The 23,136-nt window shown below is 41.9% G+C and overlaps 1 protein-coding gene across 7 annotated transcripts in view; it reads right to left on the reverse strand.

The window, feature by feature from the left end:
* The window catches only part of LOC103379534 (trichohyalin), a 50,061-nt gene that overhangs the window by 21,892 nt on the left and 5,033 nt on the right, over positions 1 to 23,136 (reverse strand). For all 7 annotated transcript variants that reach the window (XM_008311111.3, XM_008311110.3, XM_008311113.3 and 4 more), the window contains exons 7-20: positions 23,095 to 23,130; positions 22,930 to 23,004; positions 21,690 to 21,728; positions 20,735 to 20,870; positions 20,302 to 20,381; positions 20,087 to 20,209; positions 19,904 to 19,963; positions 19,680 to 19,784; positions 18,715 to 18,825; positions 18,468 to 18,611; positions 16,768 to 17,997; positions 16,526 to 16,601; positions 16,310 to 16,395; positions 15,296 to 15,384 (exon numbers count right to left, since the gene is read on the reverse strand). In XM_008311111.3, the coding sequence (XP_008309333.1) occupies positions 15,296 to 15,384; positions 16,310 to 16,395; positions 16,526 to 16,601; positions 16,768 to 17,997; positions 18,468 to 18,611; positions 18,715 to 18,825; positions 19,680 to 19,784; positions 19,904 to 19,963; positions 20,087 to 20,209; positions 20,302 to 20,381; positions 20,735 to 20,870; positions 21,690 to 21,728; positions 22,930 to 23,004; positions 23,095 to 23,130 (2,390 nt within the window). The remainder of the gene's footprint in view (positions 1 to 15,295; positions 15,385 to 16,309; positions 16,396 to 16,525; positions 16,602 to 16,767; positions 17,998 to 18,467; positions 18,612 to 18,714; positions 18,826 to 19,679; positions 19,785 to 19,903; positions 19,964 to 20,086; positions 20,210 to 20,301; positions 20,382 to 20,734; positions 20,871 to 21,689; positions 21,729 to 22,929; positions 23,005 to 23,094; positions 23,131 to 23,136) is intronic.

Here is a 23,136-nt window from a genome sequence, read left to right on the forward strand (position 1 = left end):
GAAGTGTGAAATCCAACCGCTTTGTTCTGCCGTCACCCAGTCGTAGATGAAGGAGAGGTACGTGCACGCCCACGTGCACACTGGCTAACAGCTAGCTAGTCTCACTGTACTTGTATCGGTGACATGTGGGGATTAGTTACGCTGCAGGGATGAAGCATCGTGAAATATGGCAAAAAAACAAAACTTAACGGAACTTCCACAAATCTCAATGAAAATGTTTAGTTCATCATGAAAATATTGGAATTTTAAAAAATTCTATTTACTGCAAAAATCGGTGATGAAGAAAAAAATCCGCAATACGAGAATACATTTAGTGGTGCTTTGGCCCGGTACGGTGCAGTGTGATCATGGTGGTAACGATGGAGGGATGGATACATTCAAAATATTAAAAACCCATGATGCACTGAGGCAGCGACAGCCGAACCGAGGAACAGCGAGGGACGACTGCACACGTTCACTCCAGGTCGAACACGGACTTAATTTAACCACGTGAAGCAGAACATCAGCTCAGGCGTTTGTTGATAAACTGAAAAAAAAAAAACCTTTATCAAAGAGCGACATCCTCAGGAGAACGCGGGCATTTGTTGGATCAATTGGAGCATCGCGGGAATTCTGGAGACCAGTCGTAGTAAAATAGCGACTTTGAAAAATAACTGCTGCTGGAAGAAGTCACCAGTCCACCAGTCCACCAGTCCATCAGTCCATCAGTCCATCAGTCCATCAGTCCATCAGTCCTCACCAGTCCAACAGTCCATTAGTCCACCAGTCCATCAGTCCAACAGTCCATCAGTCCGATGCCCTTGCACTAATTTAAAAGAAACATTTTTATCAAACGAGACTTTAAACTGGCCACAACACCGGCTGAAGGACGGACCCTCATCATCATCATCATCACCGACAGTGGCCGCATTCCATTTAGCTGAATCCAAGCCAGGGCCTGACTCTACGCCAGGTACAAAAATATTCTCTCACCGACCGCAGCCGAGCAGGAGGTAAAACAGTTAGTGTTGACAGTAACAGGCTGCACAGTGTGAACGGCTCAACTGAAACAGGAAAAATCAAAACCTCTGACTGTGAGTCCAGGCCTCACCAGTGACGGCTGCACACACAGACACGTTTGTGTTTTACTGATAGATGTACACCGATCCATCATGATAAGCTCTGTGATCTCTGATAGAAGGCAGGAGAAACAAACCAGCAGCAGCAGCAGCAGCAGCAGCAGCAGCATTATTTTCTCCCTCTGTTTTGTCTTTTTTTTAATTTCAGAAACAAGAGAGAAAAACCCCCCACAGATTTTCATGTTTAAAAAAACCCAAAAGGACAATCACAGTTGAGTGCCTGTGATCCCTGAGGAGCACTCAGGCATCTGAGCAGTCAACCAATATGGTTTAAAGATTGATGGCCCCAACGGCCAATGGAATGCATTCCTGTTCCATGAACAACAAATTATCTTCAAATGAAAACTCCACTACCGTACTCCCAGAGCGTCCTCTAGAAACACACAGATCCCAGTGACCCGGGAAATATTTTGTTTTTCCATTTTCTGCAGACTCACATCGAGGTGGAGCTTCGTTAATTTACGCTCTTCATCGGTGTCACTGAGCCGCGCTGACGGGGTCGACTGAAATCTGTACGTGAACATGGAGCAGCAACAATCGACTAAAAAGACTAGAAGTAACTGGGATTAACTTCATGTTTAAACATAAACAGAATATTCTTTTAAATGTTGAATAAACTAGAACTGAAGGATTTTCAAAACAAAACTCGCTAAAAGAAATCTGATACATGTAGCGGGTACTTCGCAAAATGTAGATCAAATATAGACAAAAATAATGTTAATAAAGAAAGAACAAGTGAATTGGACAAAAGTTAAGCAGAAATAATCACTGAAATAACAAACAAATGATTACAAAAATGAAACTAGAAATTTTCTAGAACTGCTTCAAAGGTCGCAGAAAAGACTGAATGGCTAAAGATAAATAATCAACAGAAAAAACTAAGATTCAGGAAAATATCTGACAAAGTTTGACAAAAATGTCAGCCAAAATGTTACTAACGACACTGATCTCCTCTGTGAGTACTGAGGTTTGACAAACAAAGTACTGGTAACTGTGTACTGGAACAAAAACTCTATTTAAAACCCTGTATTTTCTGCACAACTGAAATCCCCCCCACCCCAAAAATATAAATAAATTTGCCTCTCCGGCCTCCTCTCCCGGGTCCTGGGTCCTCTACGGCAGTTTGAGAACCTCTGCATCAAACCTTGACGAGGAACTGCTTTAACACAAAGTTACTAAGTTAAGTTAAAGTTAAGTAACTGTGAAAACCTTAGAAGTTCTAAATATTATGATGGAATAAAAACGACAGGAAACAGATTAAAGATAAAATACGGCAGGTAAATAATCCAACACACGTGAATAAAGTTCATGCTGTTTTATGTGTCATTTCCTCAGAGGAAAATTCTGAGAAGGAGTGTCGAGACAGAGGCAGGATTACGAGGAGAGATGATTCTGACAGTTTTTTCCAGGACACTGAATGAATCAGCAACACAATTTAGAAAACATACATTTTCATTTCCATCGCAACGTTCCAAGAGTTTGATGAGTCCGAGATAAGAGCGAGGATTAGGGAAGGTCAAAAACTGGTCATGGAAGAGGAAAAAAAAATCACTTAATTTAAGGCTAATAACGAGAGAACCGTTCTTTCTCATTGACTGTGATAATGAATGGCTGTGAATGGACCAAGTTCAGGGGTCACGACCTTTAACCCATACATAATGTTTTATTTGGGGTCAATGTTGGGAAGATAGACACACTCCCTAAACACAGGTGGTGAACTGACCAGCCTGGTGACCCAACAACTCCGACAAAACTGAAACTAATCTTCGTGCTCATCACTGGGAAAACTTTGTGTTTGAACTCAAACTTTCTTTTCTCCCGTTGGTTTCAGCAGCTGAATCTTTATCTGTTCTTATCAGACACCCGTGAATTCTGCTTTTCTTTTTTTGTTTACAATTCATGAAGTCTGCACTTCCTCTGACCGTGACCTTTCCAGAGGTCAGACCGTACCTGGAGACCATGGGATTCTACTCATGGAGTTAAACAAGTGATTATGTCAGTCAGGCTAGTTATTGTTGTTAACTAACAGTAACCCAGTTAGTTGACCAAATATTTCAGCGATTAAATTATCCAATTTCACTTAATTGGTCCCAAAAAATATTATTTATTTATTGCCAATATTTTTTCTTTGTTTGTCAAAGTGTGACAGGCAGAACAATTAAATCCTCTTCTGCTAGGGGGCAGCAGATGGCTATGAAAACAAAAAAAATAACAAATCAGCTGTAAAAGTGTCTTTCTTCAATTCCTGCGAGTATATCAACGTTGTTTTCAACTAAACAGGCTGAGGTTTTAAACTGGAAGATTATTATATTTCGTTACAGAGACTTTTGGTCAGATTTCTGTGACGTGTTTTTTTTCTCCTGATGATTTATACGTCCCGAGGCTCAACAAAGGCTGGGACTGATGGACGACTAGTTTTTTTAGATGTTTGTCAACTGAAGAACTGTTCTCCAACAGCCAGACATTTTCTCACTTCAAAGGAACTGATTATCAGTCTGTGTGTTTGTCTACGTGTCTGCGTGTGTGTCCTCTCTCTCACATCTCTGACATCAACATCTGTGAAACCCACTAATTCTCCACACACACACACATTAACACTGACTTATTACTGCCTCATGAGGGAGGACGGACGTTATTTCATTTCTACTGACTACGGTCATTTCTTCTTTTGCACAATAGACAAAATATTAGGAACTCCAAAATGGCTATGATGATACATTTGGACACGCTGTGTGATCTCAGACGTAGAACGGTAAATATTTTGTTTTTAATATTTATTTGCTCCTGGCAGGTACGTAGAGCACGGAGGAACTTGAACTACAACGGAGGTAAAGCCAAGTCAACAACAGTCAGCACATTTGTAAAAGTTAGAAGCACAGACGTGAATCCCTCAACGTTTGAACCTTTATCAAATGATCAAATGCAAACAATGCTGTTTAAAAATAAACAAAGAAGAAGAAAATCTCTAACCTAACGTTCCAAAGGTCCCATTTTGACAGATGTTTTTTTCTGACTGCATAAAAGATGACGTTGGATAAACTCGTGAATTCATGAAATTTGTAGCAGAAACAATACTGTCACAATAACGTCACTGTCCAATCAAAATAAAAAATAAAAAGATTCAGAAAAGATTCATATCTGACCGGCCTAAAACTACAGACCATTGAGGAACACACACACACACACACAACTGACTAATCCCTGCATGTTCTGCTGTTCAGAAACTCAGACATAAATCCAGCTCAGCAGATTCAAAGAACAAAATTAAGTTTTTCCAAGAGAATATCGTCAACTGAAATGAATAAAAAAATAAAAAAATTCTATCATATTGATCCCATATTTGAGGAGTTGCTGCATTAGGAGCAGATATGCTGTTAACAGGTGACCACTAGCAGGCGCCAAACATGTGGTTCCTCTGGGAATCGAAGCCAGAACCCTCTGCTGCGAGGCAGTGGTGCTAACCGCTACACTATGGAACCGACTCAACGGGTGAATCAAAATAAAAATCTCTTTTATAGTCGCTGTTTCAGTGAGGTCACCTGTGATTGGTCATTAACATTTGATGTGAGGTCATTCTGTGCCGACCTCTCTGACCTGCCGTGTCGTGTCCGACCGTCGACCGTGTTCTTACCTGAGGAAAATTAAAATCTCAGGCCAACGAGCAAAGAAGAAACGTTCATGTCATAAAATCATCGCAAGACAACGACTACACGGTCTGACGCCTGCCCTCGTTACTCTACTGCAGCCCCCCCCTTCACCTCCCCCCCCATCACCATCACTGTATATGGACTGCATCTGGAATCACCAGGTGTAATGAAGACATTGTGGTAGACACAAACGTGGGCCACAACATGGTCTAAGTCAGTGTTTCCCAAACTTATTTTTTTCTGATGACCCATATTTTCAACAGACATTATTCGTGGGAAACACGATGAGAGACGACCCAAAAAATAACCGGTTGCGACCCACCTGAGGGTCGCGACCCAGTCTTTGGGAAACATCGGTCTAAGCTCATGGCTGAGATTCTTTTTTTTTCTGACTTGTCTCTTGTCACAAAGTATCAGACGCTCCTAAAACTAATCTCTCGTTTCCCAGATAAATGTATTTATTTCTTGTAAACTACATATTTTTGCTAAGTTTTCCAAAGTTGACAAGATGATAAAAACAGGAAGATGTAGGTAAATATATATAAGGGATGATCTGAGCGTGATCTCCCAGTGTTCTCCATCTTCGTCTCGTCTTCGTCACCTGCTCATAATGAGCCGGAGTCGTTGAGCCAAACAGCACAATAAAGAAGCTAACAGGGAGTGAGGAGAGAGTGAGGCGGACAACACTGCTGACAACGGAACGTCCTGGCAGGGAAACTGAGAGCAACGCTGACACAGATCAGACTGGAGGAAGGACTCTGTGTGTGTGTGTGTGTGTGTGAGTGTGTGTGTGGGGTTCACCGCATGGTCAAATAAAAAAAAGAAAAAAAGAAAAGAAAAGCAACATCCTTGGCCTTTCATCACATCAAAGTGGAGTTTAAACTACAAACTACAAAAAGGTTCAGTGTTGGAATCCAATGAAAAAGAAAAAGTGTCTTTTCTCTCCTGGAGCTCAGAGGTTGAAGGTCACGACCTTTCTTATAAACAGAGAGAGAGAGGAGCCACAATTAAATGAATGATATCAACGTTAGCATGCTAGTCCTTTGTTCTCCTGATACTCCAGCTAGGTTTTGATTGGGCGTGAAATCTGTAGAGAAAGGAAAGGCAACTGTATCTCTGAAAGTGTTTCAGCAATTCAAAAATGAAACTGATCCCCAACCACTGGGCCGTGGCCCACTAGTGTGCCGTGAGAGACCGTTAGGTGGAAAATTATCAATTTCACTTAATTGGGCTGAAAACTGTTATTTATTTATTGCATATAATTTTTCAGAACAATTAATTCCTCTTCTGCTAGGGGGCAGCAGATGGCTATGAAAACTAAAAAAAAAGATAATCTTGAAGAAGATCTCTGTGAGTGTCTTTCTTCAATTAATGCCAGTAAATCAGTGATGTCTTCAACTAAACAGGCTGAGATTTTAGGTCATTTAAACTAAAAGATTATTAGATTTTAATACAAAGATTTTTGTTTGGTGCCGTGACGTGGGGGTTTTCCAGATGATATATATGTGCCGTGGCTCAACAAAAGGCTGGAGAACCCTGGTCTGAGTCACTTCAAGTCTACAGAAGTGTGCGATGTTAATCCCGAACAGTGTGTGAGAGTGTGTATTTGTGCGTGTGTATAGACGTAGCTGGGTCGCGCGGCCTCCTGCTGCAGAGTGACTGATCACAGTGATGAAGCACCAGACACATTCCAGCACTTTAATAACAAATGGTCTGACAGGGAATGATGGTGGTGGAGCACGGGTTCAGTCATCAAGTACAATATTTAACGCTGTTGTGCCTCAGTGCTCCATCATCTGGAGACATCTCTCCATCACGTAGAAGACGTGAGACTGTGAACTCCGGGCTCAAATTAAAGTCAGCCCAGCAGGAGATTATTTCACTTTTTTTACCTCACTATATTGTTGTTTGTTTTTTAATTTTAATTTCAGCTAACCTCCCTTCCCAAACTTTAACCCTGCGTATCTCGTTGAACATGTTGCTTTTGGAGGAATGCCTGGTTTCACTTCCGACATGACGGAGCACACGAAAAAACAAACGTCTTTATCAGAAAGACACGGGGAGAGAGATGACCACGGTGGCAGCGGGCGGGAGCTCCGCTGGTCTGAATCTGATGACCTCTGACCCCATTTTTTTCCCTCCATCTGACAGGCCATTAAGAGCAGCACCAAACACAATTCGTCAACAACCGTTGGATGACGTTGGATTCTTGTTTTTCCCCCTGGATGTTATTTCACATTATTTTCATCGCTCATCAATTATTTATGAACAATAAAGAAAAAGCTTTATCTTCATTGACAACTATTTAAAGAACAGAAAAAAAACATGAGAACAAATACGACTTACAGGAAGTGAGTAAATCAAAGAGTATCAGTAAATCAGCCAACGGAGCCATTTCTAAAATTACTTCTTGACAGAAATTAAATATTAACCATTAAAAATAGAAAGAAAAAACAAAGAAAAAAAAAACAGGAGATGATTTTGGTAGATTTGCAACAAAAACATAGTTTGAAAGAGAATTTTTTTTTAACCCAAACCCAGCAGAACTGTTTATGAAACTCAGTGTTATTATATTTCTGACATGAAAGTTTACATGAGTGGTGGGTTTATCATATTCTGTTATCACCCCTCCTTCCCCCCCAAAACTGCCCCCAAAGTTTTCTTAATCTGCAGTGTTGTGCAGGGTAATATGCAGCCATAACAACCCCCTGTATGAGTCTGGGGTCCAGCTATAATGAAGTGACGAGGAAAAGAAAAATGACTCGAGCCAAGATTAATGATCAGCAACAGACTCTGAGAAACTCTGTACAGATTACACATCAGTGATGTATGTTTGAAGTCTTTAAACACAAACGCCTTTGCTAATTTTAGCCTTATAATCAACAAATGCTAGAGATTAGCACCACCTAGAGGGGAGAAGGGATACGTTTAAAAAAGTCTGGGAGTGACTGGGAAGTAGCAGAAACTGGAGTTATTCCTGAAACTGTGGAAGAAACATCTTCAAAAACAAACACAAAGACACTGTATACAAAACAAAACCCTGGAGCGGGGTCCAGAAGATGACCGTCCGATCTAGAGGGGCTTAGATACCACAGTGATTGGCCTGAACGTTACCTAACGACCCAGTTGTGAAGAAGTACAATTATCCTAATATTAAAAAAGATGAAGATGAAGTGTCTTTGTTGACATGCAGTAAAAATGTGTTTGAAATATGTTTCTATTTTATTTCGCAGCAACGTTGCTCTGTACGACCAATAAATCAACAAATCCAAGTCCATTCTCTCAAACCAAAGCCACGTTTACGTTGGGCCTCGATGCTTTGAGGGCATTTTGACTCGACTTCCACGCAGACGTCACTGAACAATTTAAAGTTGCACAACACGAGACAGAAACCTCCAGAGCTGCTGGTTTACTCTGAGCTTATCATGAGCGCCGAGGAATTTTGTTGTCACTTCATATTTATATCTTTGACCTTCTTCGTACTGAAACTGTGGCAAGTGATAAAAAAATACGACTCTCCGGTGAGTTCTTAACATTTCCATTTGGTTGTAACTATTTTGTTCTCTTATCCACTCTCGGTCTCCAGGGTCCGTCTAATCCAGCGTTCTAGGGGGTCATGATTTCAAACATGTCCCCTTAAGAGACACACGGGTCCTGTCCAGGTAGAGGACACAGGGGTTCCTGGAAACTCTGGTCCTGGTAGCAGGAACCACAGGGCCGTGATGGTGGAGAGTCAGGACAGAGGAGTTAATGGAACCATAACAGAGGAGGACATTCATCTGTGTCGTGTCTTCTTCACTATCCAAACAAACAGACCTGAGGAAAACCAACGAAGCGGTCACGGGGATCACTCATCCCTTTTTAATCACGATCACTTTCTGCTCCTCTGTCGACTCAGAAGAAAATGAACAACGTCCAACGTCCAACCTTCGTACTATCTGTTTATACAACAGATAAAACCTTCTTATATCTAACTCTAGCTAATGAGATCGATCACAAATCACTAACAATATTTTGATTATAGTAGCATTTAAATCAACTGTGTCAAACTCAGGCCCGGGGGCCAAATCTGGCCCGCAGTGTAATTATATTTGGGCCGTGAGATCATATCAATTGATCAATTCATATCATTTTGTGTTTTGTTTGTAAAGATTTACATTAAAAAGAACTGGGAAGATAAAGAGACAAACACCAACGATGTGTGTTTTATTTCTGATTTAACTTCTCATGTGTTTATAATATTAAGCGTTGGTCGTTCCTGAGTCAATGTTTACACAAAACTAAAGTTTGTTTCCATATGAAAAAAACTGCCATAAATGTTTTAATAAATATGAAGTTTGGTCTGTGACTCAGTCCCAGTTTTTAATTCTGGCCCAGTGTGAATTAGAGTTCGACGCTCCTGGTTTAAATGATGGATTTAAGAGTTTGACGCTCCTGGTTTAAATGATGGATTTAATGACGACGTTTCATCAGAATGTTGCAACTCGTTATCAACCAAGTATTAATCCATCTTCCCAGGGAAGATAAAAGTCTGAAGAAACCTTCCATTTTCTTCTAGCCAGTGGTAAAACATCAACATCAACATCAACACCACACCACCGAACCAACAACCGTTAGTGTAAATACAGCCGGAAACTTCTACACCTGTCAGGGAGGAAATGATCTGAATGATTGAGAACCAGATCTAAAAAAATCATGTAGTCATTCTAGTTTTTTGGGAGGGGGAGTTCTCTGAACTGTCACCTCCATCACTGTTTTCTGGGATTTGATTTTACAGCCATGCACTTTTCAACGTGATAAAAAAAAAAATTACACAATACACAACAGCATCTGTTCAGTGTTTCAGCCTCACTGTTCCCAACCACTCAAACACAATCTAAGGTAACGAGGTCAAACATCACCGCCGTTATCTATGAACTCCAGCAATGATTCAACGTCAAATCCTGAAGTCAACGACTGTGTTGTTGCGCCCCCGATGGCCTTCCCCGGGAGCCAGGAACTCGATTCATTTGCACCATAATGGAGCCTGGCGGGTCGTAACGGCTCTGTGATTTAGGGGTCGGTACACGAGAAAGACGAGCCCTGACTGGAGCAATGCTTTATGGTGTTAAAATGTTTGAAACGTTGACATTGTCACACCAGAAGACGAAATTGGCAGAGGAGATGCAGAGATCCAGAGAGGGAGAGAGAGGGAGAGAAAAAAGACTAAAGATAATGGTCATGACAGGTTTATAGGAACCCCCAGAGTTAAAAAAAAAAAAAAGACTTCTCTATCTCGCCGACCATGAGTAACCCACCCAGGGAGGGGCTCACATACCAACACCTCCTGGAGTCTAAGTGAGTGCAAACCACTGGGTCTGTGTGACCCGCGGCCCAGGGTTTAGGGTACTTACACCATCAATAACAGGAGGACTCCGTCCTCTGTGGGAGGACCATGTACCCGTAAGAAGTTAAAGCCTTCCCAGAAAATCAGAAACGTATGTCTGCCCTCACGGTGGTCCTGAGCCACAGGTTGGTCAGCTGCACACTGCATCGTAGCTCCGACCGTCAGATCCTTCTCTCTGACTTCACATGTTCTCTCTAACAGACCTTTGGAACCGATGCGTGAGCCACACACGCCTATTCAAATGCAAGGATTCTAAACATTTAGCTCTTAGCTTTCGCTCCAGATTAAAATTGGACAGGTGAGATCAATCATGATAATCTAACCCTCAACCATCATCCTTTAAAAACGCCCTCAGTGGTTAAAACGTTCAGAGATACTGTTGTTAAAATGTGCCTGGAAAAAGGTGTAAAAACTAAATCACAGTCACGTCTCACTGATAAACAGTTGCAGTAAATCTGTGTTTAAGAGAATTCTAACAAATTGACCTCTGACCTTTGACGACCTGACCCAGTTCCTCCAGATGTCCAATAATCTTTTTGTCCCTAGTTTGAGTGAAGCTGTTGAAACCAAATGTTTTCTGAACTTCTTCAACATCAACGTGGAGTCAGGAAATCTACAGCCGCTCAACTGCCAGGACGGTGATTCACAGCCGTCCTCCAATCAAACACGACCCCTATAGTTGGTCGTGTCATTAAGAACATACATTTTTATGGTTACATGAGACAGACACGATGGCACTCTAGGAATTCTGGAGCTCACTAATCCCTTTTATTAATCCCCGCCCTCTATCGCCCCCCTTTGGCGTGTTTGTTTTCCTTCCGTCTCCCTAACCTTTGCCTAATCTTCCACGTTACAACAACGCACTCTGTCTCTTCTCTTCTCACCATTTCTCTGCGTCCACAGTCTTGCCAAACACCGTTAAGATAATTCATAACTTGCAGACAGCGGTTACCGCTACAAACGGGATCGTTGTCCGGGGCGTAAGGCGTCCCCCTAATCTTTGCCTAATCTTCCACTTTACAACAACGCACTCTGTCTCTTCTCTTCTCACCATTTCTCTGCGTCCACAGTCTTGCCAAACACCGTTAAGATAATTCATAACTTGCAGACAGCGGTTACCGCTACAAACGGGATCGTTGTCCGGGGCGTAAGGTCTGGGCCTATTTAGGAGCCAGTAAATGATGCACAGCGTGACCTTTTAACTCCGTCGACCTTTGACAGCAGGGCGACGTCTCAGAGATTATCTTCTCTGCTCGGCTCTTTCCAGAGCGGTGAAAGACGATAGGAGCGTACGAGTGCAGATGTGTGTAAAAACAGCAGTGATTCACAGCTGAGGACACACTCTGAGAGTGAGGGGCCGCAGTCACTCATCCTAAACCCGGCCCAGGAACGGGGAACACCTGTTATTTATCAGCAATGTGAGGATTTTAACTCTGACAAATGGCACAAAAATGGAAATAGAATTTTTTTTCATTTCAACTTCAATTCTTGTAGAGACTTAGTGTCAGGTTAAAATAATAAAGTTTTTAAACCTGAATATTTTGGTCACAATCAAAAAAGAACCTGGTTTAACCAGCAAATTATTTTGAACATTTTGAACAAGGCTCTGAAGGAGACTCTCTTCTCTGGTCTCTTCATTAACGTCACTTCAACGTCAAACAAAAATCTGACAAAAAAATCTCTGTAATGAAATATAATAATCTTCTAGTTTAAATTTACTTAAAATGTACTGATATACCGGCAGGAATTGAAGAAAGACACTCAGAAAGATCTTCTTCAACAGCTCTGCTGCCACCTAGAGGAACAGGATTGAATTGCTCTGCCTGTCAGGCATTGACGAAAAAACAAAAGATATTGGATAATTTTCCACAGTACAACTAATGATCTCTCACGGCACACCAATGGGCCACGGCACAGAGGTTGAGAATCACTACACTGGTCAACTGAAGGTTGGGAGAATTTTCTTGTTTTTCTTTTTCCTTTATGCGTTTAAAAGAAATGAAGCTAAAGTTAAACTGCATTTAAAATAAATCTCAGGAATCACTTTAGGACAAATAACTTCCAATGAATTGTGTTAAAAACGTTAAATAAATCTTCGAACTAAAGTCGAACACAACAGTGCGAGGTGGAGCTCAGAGGAGCTGGATCTGCCGTCTCCATAATAATCTGCTCATTTAAGTATTTTACAGGGCCAAAGGAGCAGCTGCACTTCTTCAATTTAAGACGGCACAGTCCACTCAGAGCGCCAGCACAGCACTCAGCCCACGTCCACTATCCACCGCACCATTTAATACGACTTCCCGGCCAGATTTACTGTGATGGCTTTTCAGGCAAAGAGGTATAATATGACAAAACACGGCCCCATAACCCCGGGATATTCAACAAGGTTTAGTGCTGTGAGCCATTTAGCCGCGGGATTGGTAAATATATTGCTCTCCTCCTTACTCATGTACAGAATTTCAATAAAACCAGGCTGTAAATCAGGATTGGATTCAAACTTCTAAATTTGGGAGGGGTGGGGGGAGTGGGGGGGTTGGGCCCACATGGCCTTTTGGTCCAAACTCCCGGGGGCCGGTGTCTTACACACAAACTTACTGATGTGTTAAATTCAGAGGTTCAGTTTCCTGCGTTTGTAAAAACATACTTGAAGCGTGTGTCGGATTCCTTCTTTTTTTTTGAAGAGCATGACTCATGAAAAAAATATTTTTTTACAATGATCCAAACCCTCTCATGTAGCGAAGATGATGCAAACACAAGAAACTGACTGTGGTATTGATTCAATAAATATTATTTGACTCGTGGTCATGTCAGTGCACGGACGGCATGTTCTGCTGCTGTGAACTGAATGGCCCTGATCTCAGAATCAAGATTGACAGCTGGACAAAAATGTGGTTATCCAATTTTTCACCGATCACAGTGGCAGCCTCCCCAAACACAGGCTTTGTTCACATAAAAAAGAGCACTTTAAAGTGAGAAGGTAATTAAAAATTTAACAAAGGAGCATTTCAGCAGAGACATGGAACTGGGAGAGGCAGGGAGACAGCGTGACGGGTGATGGAGAGCTGTAGAAAGCCGTGTTGGGAGTGAGAAGGAAGCGAGGGAGGAAGAGCGAGAGAGAGAGAGAGAGAGAGGGGGGGAAAAAAAAAAAAAAAGAAAGAACTGTATGTGAGACAGAAACTCTACCTTTATGAATTTGCATGAAGGACTGTATTAAAATGAACTCTTTTATATTCCAGCCCTCCTCCCACGGCTCTCCTCCCCCTCCTCCCCCCGACCCTCCCTTCTTCCCTATAAGGATAAGGGTCACCAGTGGTGGGCACAGCCACTCAAACGCTCCAGATTTCTTTATGGGCACATTAACATTCAGCCGTATTCATTATCGGTAAGTGTGGTAAGACGAACCCAGCGGAGACCTTGTGCCGCCATCAAATCGTCTGCTGTTCATTTTTGGAACGTGAGCTAAATATTAAGAGGCGACGCTCGCGACTCTTCACAGGTCAGCAGGAGCCGCTGCATCTCTGGAAATGTTTAATAGTCACGTTAAAGTATGAACCTGCGTATAAATGTTGATTTATCATTGTATTACATTCATTATATTAAAGATGTTTTTGTAAACGAATAAAAACTCCAAAAAGAAGGTGATGTTTAAACAGTGAAGAAAAGTCTGAATAAAACTGTTTCTGTTTATAAGTCGCTCTAAATATTTATTGCTCTCTGTCGCGCTCACACATGGAACATAAAGTTAATGAGAAGCTTGTTATACATGTTAATTAGAGCGTGTTTCTCTAATCACTCCTTGTTAATTAGGTCGGAGAGGTTTGCGCTAATTGTTTCCTTAATTCATGCTAATTGGTGTTAACATTTTCCAACCAGTTGGAAAAAACCTGGCCAACACACGGAGCGGTGGCAGCGACAGGAAGGTGCCTCATGATTAGAGTTCCTCTGAGACATTTAATGCTGATTAGCCATGAAGCTAATTAATGTTAATTAGCATGTTAGCAGCTTTAGCGCCGTGCCCTTGGTGTTTATTTGTTTGCCTCGTTGCTGTGAAATGTGTGAAGCCAATAAAGAGAAGCCGCCCGACGGTGTCACTTACTCTGAGTTACTGCAGTATCTGTTTTTGTGTCACTACATTCACTGCTGATATTTTTAAAGTTAATTTTTAACAAACACAAATGTATTAACTTAGTAAAAATCACCTAGTTACAGTCCATACACTGTCTAGGAAATTACATTTTATTATGTATGAGAATACATTTGCACCAAAACATATAAACGTGGTAGTACTGTATACTGACATCTAGAGGAAAACTCACTGAATTCCCACATTGTTCACACCTGTTTACACCTACACCTAAAAAATTATTTTCTAACACATTACATGAAAATAAAACAAAAATATATGTATTTTTAAGCTATTATTATTAAACGGAACCAGGTCAAACAAACTAAGACCAACTGGTTCGATGTTGGTGAACTAATTTTTCTTTTTGTTGTTTTTGAACATGTGAACATACAAAATACAGCACAGAAGTGAAAGTCAATGTTTTTAAAGCTCTGTATGTGTTAACTGTACAGAACTGGTGTTTGTTTACTTTTCTGTTTTTTGTCTTTTGGACATTTGAAGACCCTCCGTGATGAGAAACTGTTCTATTTTAGAAATCTGAGCTTGGAATGACGCCTGCCGCTCCTCCCTCTCCTGGGAGCAGGAGGTTTTCCGGTCAGTGTCAGAAACAGGAGTCACCGCCGAGGCGGGAGCTTTGCTACACCTGGAGTAAAGGATGACTAAGATAAGTAGATCTGAACAGTGAAACAGCGGCTTCTTGTGTCCACTTTAAGAAAACAAACGAGACTCAGGCTTCGACGATGATTTATGAATTTTTAAGCCGCTGGATTAGCAACCCGACCCTGTTCACTTGTGCTGCCTTCTCCTAATGGGCAGTTATAACTGCTTTACTGACTGTTTTTCTATCTATTCTGAAAATGACCACAGTTACAGTAGGCTGAATATTATTGTAAATATAGATGTTGTTTTTTTTTTAAGGTAAAATCGTTTCGACTGTTTCAGACTGGTGTCCATGATAATTAAAAAGTACAGCAGCTTATACTCTGTTATACTGTACATGTAGATGGTTGGGACTCACCCTGTGACCTTTGACCCTGACAGTCCACTGACTGTGCTGACGGTGGCAGACAGTGGAAATGAAGTCCTTGATCGAGCAGCTCTCTTCTCCTGCAGCAAAAAAAAAAAAAAAAACAAGGAACAAACTTCAGTCATCAGTGTTTCAAACACGTCAGACTTCCCTGAGAAACATTCCTACTGAAAAAAAACAACTTTTTACACTGATAAGCAATTGTGGCACAGACAAAAAGCAGTGGCAATGATGTGTAACATGATCCACAGTTCAGAGAAAGTAGCCAGAACCGAGGCTGAACTCTGCGTGACCCCCCCGCCCCCAAGTGTTCGTGGTCCACGGAAAATAAAACGAAACGAGAACTTTGGGCCTTCAGTGCCATTTGTTAAACTCTTAGACCAACGTTTTATTCCCCTCTTACTCAATATGTGTTGCTCTCCATCTCCCTCGATGGAGAACACCTGGATCTTGTAAAAGGCAGTGACAGTTTGTGGTGATGGTGACAAAATAGGGAAGGAGAGAGAGAGAGAGGGAGGGAGAGAGGGAGAGAGAGAGAGGGAGGGAAGCGACCCTATGAGAGTGAGTGGATGACAGACAGATGATGAAGTGAGAGAGGAAGAGGTGAGGAGAAGGATGAAGACGGAGTGAGTGAGAGAGGACAGACGTACACAGGCATCATTAGCCAGGGTTTCCATAACAGGTCGTTCATCCTTTTGTCTCTGGGACGTCCACCAGGTCAACATACTGTACGTCAGCCTCATCCACTCACTCAATATCTGACTGTTTTTAACTCCTGATATTTTCTACACTGGGTTTCATCTGCTGCTCTGCCAGAAGGAGATTTACGTCCTGTGCCCACGGTAGAACCGACAACTCCATACAGCTGTAAAGTCTTTACAGGTTTTAAAATATTTCAGTACATGTCAGTACATGCCAGTACATGCCAGTACATGCCAGTACATGCCTAGTGACAGACAATCATAGCCTCATTTCAAATCCACACCAGTGTACTCCAGTACTGACCATGTCTGCTCTCCACTCCCCCTGTTGGTGTCTGGTGGAGGGAAGTGAATCCATCACATCTGATCTGGTGGTGATCACCAGGGGAACTGAGAGGAATGAGGTGAGATGGTAAGAACAACAAGAAGATGATATGCAACGGTATGGAACGCAGATGTACAGTGAGATACAGCCAGTAGAGAGGAAACATGATGTTTCAGCAGTTTTTCTCTCCGTCACCTTTGAACTTCTTGCTTCTAGGGAAAACGGCTGTTTGGCTGAAAGTCGCTCTGACGTTTCCACAGGAGCTGAGTGTCTGATGAGACGGCAGAAATTATATACAGTAAGTACTAATAAATACAAATAAGAAGTTAGCGGTGGATAAAACGCCGCTAACTTTTATATAAATGTGATTTGAAATTTACAAAACAGGTTCAATATTACATACAAAAAGTGTCAACAATCAGGACATAATATCATACCTGAACTAAGTGATGCCGTCCTTGACTCGGGTCCAAGGACGACCTGAGTCCTGCTGAGTGACTCGTCTTTGTCTCTTCTTTGTCTCCTGTTTTGTCCTCCTTTGATTCGCCCTGAAGGTTTCTGGACTTCTCCTCAGATTTCTTGTCTACAGCGTCCGTCACGACATCTTTGTCAGTAGACGTTAAATCTTGGTTCTCTGGTGTGACTGTGTTTGAGTTACATTCCCTTGAAAAACCCTCACACTGTCCCTGATCTGTGGACTGTTGGTCCTCTGAGGCCTGAGGAGACGACTGTGCTGGGGGGGACTGGTTGGGCTGTTTGAGACACATTTCATCCATTTGCTTTAAGATGACTGTGACTCCAGAGGGATCTTTGCTCTGTGGTGTTTGTTCTGAGGTTCTCAGTTCTTCACTGACATTCACTTCTGTTTGACGTTCTGCAGAAATCACATCACGATCCTTCTCTGGAATCAGAGGCTGTAAAACTTCAGAGGTGAAACCAGTCACAGATATTTTGTCCGTGCCGTCAGAGACAGTGTTCTGCTCACAGAAGCTCTGACACGGACGTTCTGGGCCGTCCAAGTTTTCAGAGACTAATGGAGGCCCTGCGTCCTTCGAGTCAACGACCTGGAGTCTGTTGCTCTTTTCTTCACAGCAATCAGTTGTTGTCTGGGTCAGTATCTGTGTTTCTGGTGTGTGCACGGCCGTCTGCCTTCTCTCTTCTGCTCGCTCCATCTCGTCTTCTCCTTCCTCCTCTCTATCGGTTGTTGTTTGTCTCTCTGTGCTTCTGGTGTCCCCTGAATCCTTTGCTGCTGACCCCTGGTTCTCCTCCGGTCTGTTTGCTGTATCTATTTTCTGGGGAATTCCATTCGTCACTTCAGCGTTTTCCTCCTCATTCACCTCCTCTCTTAACTCTTTGTCTTTCATCGACTCCTCGTCCTCATTTTTTTCCTCTTCTTCTCTGTGACTTTCCTCTTGTCCTTCAGAGTCAAGTTGAAGTTTTTCACATTTCTCTTCATTTTCCTCTTCACCTTCACCATTTAGAGCCACGTGCCCTGTTGTAAACTCTTGGTCACACTTCAGTTCAGACGCTGTGTTCCCACTGTTCAATGGAAGATTAGGTTCAGGTTGTGAGGAGTCAGTGTGAATGAATTCTGAAGTGACACCAGGATCACGCTGACGGTCGGGGATGTTGATTACTGAGGAGGTGGACTGGTGTGAGGTCTTCATCTTTGAAGAGAGAAATGTGAAAAAAAAAACAATGACATAAATCACAAAGTTGGATTTTGGTCACTGCAGTAAATCAGTGTAGTCGACGTTGTATTTGATCATTAATTATGAAGCATTTTCATTTTTTATTTATCATCAGAGCAGGAGAATACTTGCTGCTGTTTTATTGTCTTCTCATTAACAGAAGACTAAACTAAACTTATTATTTTTATTAAACTAAAAGTCTTCAAAAATAGATCTTTATATAGATGAATGAATTCAACTACTGTATTTGAAACCAGTATCTGTATCAGTGTCTAAATAAAGTTTGTCTTAAAGACTAAAGACAAACTTTTGATCCAAACTAAAGCAGTAACATTTTTGTGGGTTTTCATTTCCTTAAAACAAACACGACCAGTGTTTTTTTGTGGATCCAACTGTAGAAAAGACAATCTTTATGTGTGTGTGTGTGTGTGTGTGTGTGTGTGAACCTCTAACTCCACTATTTTCTCAGCCTGTTCTTGGACCAGTGATGACAGGACCAGTGTGTGTTTTTGATGGAGCTGGTCATACGTCTCTTTCAGAGACTCAAGTTCCCGCCGCTCAGTTTTGACTGAGTTGAGCAGCATTTCCTTCTGTTTAAATCAAACACAGAAACACACTTTTTTATTATTATTTTTTTAAATCTCTAGCGACACCTCACCCTCACACGCTGGAGCTTCTCTGTTTTTTTTTTACCTCAGAGTCCCAGCTCCTCCTGGAGGCAGTGCAGCTCTCCATCAGCTGAGCAGACCTTTCATCCAGGGCCTTGCTTTTGTCTCGCATCACTTCGTGTTCCTGCTTAAGGGCCTGCAGTAAAATTAATCACCCGTGGGATTTTTAATGCAATACTAAATTTTTATGTGTTTATTTAACGTGAACAGAAGGTCTTAAACAGGGCGGGGGGGCCGAGGGGGGGTGAGAGGGTCTTGCTAATACAAATCAGCTGGGTTGTGACATTTTAATCCTGATTTTAATAATTCAATGAATGAATGGGTGAATTAAAAAAAGAGAGAGGGGGCACAGACGGGGGGGGGCAATAAAGTGCAGAGCCATAAAGGGAGAATAAACACACTTACGATCGTCCACTTCTATTTACACTTAACGTCCGCATTCACAAATGTACACGTTGAGATGAACAACATCACATTCATCACATTTACGAGACCAAAAGCCACGCTCGTCATTTATTCCTGCACTTGTTTAAATTCAATCCGTAATCGTTTAAACGGAGCCTGAAAAATTCCCCGTTCACTTCCAGCCAGGCACCGACACTCGGGGTCGTCCCGGGAAGATAAGACTCCGTCTCTATAATTCATGTTTACGCACACTCAGAAATTAGAGACGACGTGAAATGAAAGTTAAACAGGAAGGATGACAGAGAGTTTCACACATCTGCTAATACTACTACAGTACTCTAGACAGTGGAGTACTGTCTGAAACTGTTCTCCTCTTCATTAGTTCTTATTATCAGTGTGTTTTAAATATGATATTTTTGTCATCAACCTCTTAATGTTCAATTTGTACCTTTTGTTGCTCAGAGTAAAATAAAAATTACCTGATGAATTAGTACAAAAACAACTACAAATATTTTTACATTAATATCAATGATAGTATATTGAAAACATATGTAACAATCAAAATAAAAAGTGAGAACCTCTGACCTGATACTGTTCATTCTGTGCCTGTAACTCCAGCTCAACTCTCCTTAACGTCTGTGTCTGAGTCAACAGCAGATGATGTGTTTTCTGCAGAGCCTTCATCACCTCCTGAACAGAAACAAGAAAAAAAGTTCCATCATTTTCCATAGACTTCTTACATGAGCAGTAGAAATCTTTAGAATCTTTCTTTTTCGTTCTCTGGGTCTGTAACTGTTTAGTTTTTTTACCTGTTTTTCTGCACGAAGCGCTGCATTGTCTGCCTGAAGTTTCTTATTCATCTCAGTTTCCTATAAGAAATTCACAAAAAGAAAATCCGGTGTGGACATTTCCAGTCAAAGACAACAGTTGAAGGGTGTGTTGTGGTGAAACACAGACTAAAGTGTGAGTTTGAGACACAGGTCGTCTGATACCGTGGTCAGTTTCTGCTGCAGCATCTGTATTTCCTGCTCTTTTCCCGTGTGAATGTGAGGCCTGTCGTGTTTGACCGACGTCATCTGAGCTTTAATCCTCTTGTTGTTCACTTCCTCCAACTCCTGAGGAAACAAAAGCACCAAGATGCAACAACTCAGACAGGTGTGGGTAAAGCTCTGACCCGTGCACAGATGTGTGGACGTTTTCTACACACCTTTGTGAGCGACGCAACGACGTTCTCTAGTTTTTTATTTTCAGAAGTCAGTTTGTTGTTCAGTCCCACGGCGAACTCCACTGCAGGGACATGACAACAATACTGATGTCCAGAAAAAAAAACAGCATTTTTTAAAAAACTTTTTACATGGCCTAGAGCTGCTCCTTAGGAAAAAAAACCCCAAACAATTACAATAGGGGGCACCAAAACGCTCGGAGCTGACTCTGTGTGGCGGGGTTTATAATGTATATCATGTAGGAAACTAAGATATTTACTGTGAATGTTTTCATAAAAACACATTCGTTTTGGTCTAAAGATCTTGATCTTCTCCAAAACCTTCAGGTCAAAAACAGTTTCCTTTTAGAAAAATCATATTTCTGAGATGTCATACATTAAAAAAGATTATACATAAGGGTTTTTTCATCGTTTGTACCGTTTTGCCCCAGCGTCTCGTGGGCCTGTTTGACCGCGGCACACTGCCTGGACAAAGCAACAAATCTTTTCTCCACTTCTCCCAGCTGGGCCAGATGACGGTCCTTGGACCGACTCTGCATCACCAGTTTCTGCTCCTGCAGTAAAGGACACTGATTTTACTACAACGTCACTTTAGGTAAAAATCAGAACCTGACTGTGAAACATAAACTGAATGTTGGAAAAGGACAGATTTCATCCAAAGATCCAAAACCTCATCTACGAAAAAAAACAACCAAAAAAAACACTGCTCTACAGGATATCAAACTAACTAAGAATTTAAAAAAAAATTCACATTATCACATGACACGATGAATGCTGTCAGCTCATTGGACGGCTGTCAGGACAGAGCATGTCAGAAACAAACAGGAACTCCGGCTCTAAACACATTTGTCCCATAAAAGAGACAAACAACAGCAGCTCGTTCTGTCAGACAAGCGAACAGCTGTCAGGTGGCGGTGAGGATGAGGCCTGAACACGTCCCGCGTCTGTGTTTCTCAGTGGGATGAAGGGTATCAGCTCCACTCACGCCTCACAGCCCTTTATCGCTGCTCAAACTCTCATTACAGTTTGATTGTCTGTATCAAGATGATCAGATTCCTTTTTTTTCTTCTCCTTTCACTCATTTCCTATCTCATCCTCCACTCCCCCTCCCCACGACGCCCCCCCCCCCCCCCCCCCCCCNCACTCTGCTGAGTGGCTGTGATGTGCAGGAGGTTAAACCGAGCGCGGCTCTGTTATAAAATATTTTAATAGAGACATTTTCCTCAAGTGTGCTGGCGCTTCACGGTGTCACACACTCCCTCTCTGTTACTCCTGATGAGCTCTTCTCCTCTGTTAATCTTTTCTCACTCCCACCGTCCGACCAGCAGCCGTCGTCGTACAAGTGGAGGATCCTTCCTTCCTACGTTCCTCACCTGTTCGTTTATTTTCTTCTCTAAGTTGTACTTCAGCAACTGTGAAACAGCAGTAAAAGTAAAAATCATTAAGATGAAGCTGTTCATTTCCCGACGAGCAGTCACAAAGATTACAGAGTGTAAATCCTAGGCAGTGGTTTTTCCCTCCCTTTAATCCAAAATACATGAATAAATAAAAATGATGTTGCGACCAATAAGTGAAATGACCATAGATGACACACATTTAAACACAACACAAACATTAACACATTCTTTAAATCCACAAAGAGACGAATAGTTCTTTCCATCCATCCATCCATCCATCGGACGAATAGTTCTTTCTATCCATCCATCCATCCATCCATCCATCCATCCATCCATCCATCCATACATCCATCTTCTAAGACAACAACTTGATGTCAACTTCTACACCAATGGTTCTCAAAGTGGGGGGTGTGTCTCCCTAAGGTGGTGCATTCTACTGTAGGGAGGGTGGAGAAAAGAAAATTAAATTGAACTTTGATTTCCTTTAACTGATGAGACTTCTCCACATCAGTGACTTTAATGGTGAAAGAAATAAAAAAAAACTCAGTCTTTATACGTATATATGTGTTTATATATACTTATACTATACTGTCCGGCCATATTTCTGTGTCTCTTCCTGGTTATTTATTAATAAACCGTGAGGGTGAATTATTTCAACTTCATTATGGACTAATTGAACCGTACTGCTCCGATTTAGCAGTGCATCAGGGTGGGGGCAATTAAATCACAGCGGTCCCCGCTGCCACTGGGGGACAGAGGGTTAAATTAAAGCCACCAGACCGTGAACACAGGGATGAACCACTAGTGGGCCTCACGCTGGGCAAACACAACGCTGAGTGTCGCCCAGATAGAATATCAAAACCCCAGCCCATTGTCTGTGTAACACGGCCGGGCTGTTAAAGTGCAGCCGGGCATGTAGGTGGCAGTTTATCACCGCGCTGGTGTCAGGACAGAGGACGGAGAGTCTGAGAACCAGAGAGTGAGTTTAACGGCTAACGCAGGGAGATCTTGGTGACGAGATGTGGACGTGGTTTAAACTCATTACATTAGATCAAAGTTACACTAACTGTGTTTAGCTTTTTGGGTTTTTAAAACTGGACGGTTCTCACTTGATTTACTTTAGGTTGAAACATTTCCTGAAGTCGTACTGGGGTCTGACTTCAGCCTCAAACACACACGTCACCGACTGTAGTTGAGCATTGACAGTCGTTCTGACCTGTAGAGACTTCCACTCTTCTCTTAAGGTGTTGATTTCTTTGTCCTTTAACTCAGCACTCAGCTGGTTCTTACCCTGAAATGACACATTAGACACAGCATAAAAAAAACTCACTGACTGAACAACAGACAAGGAAATAAAAAAAAAAAACTTTTTATACTCTACCTTTTCTTCCTCACTCAGTCTGATTTTGTCTTGCAACTTGAG

This window comes from Cynoglossus semilaevis, chromosome 6, assembly GCF_000523025.1.
Source record: "Cynoglossus semilaevis isolate Cse_v1.0 chromosome 6, Cse_v1.0, whole genome shotgun sequence".
NCBI lineage: Eukaryota > Metazoa > Chordata > Actinopteri > Pleuronectiformes > Cynoglossidae > Cynoglossus > Cynoglossus semilaevis.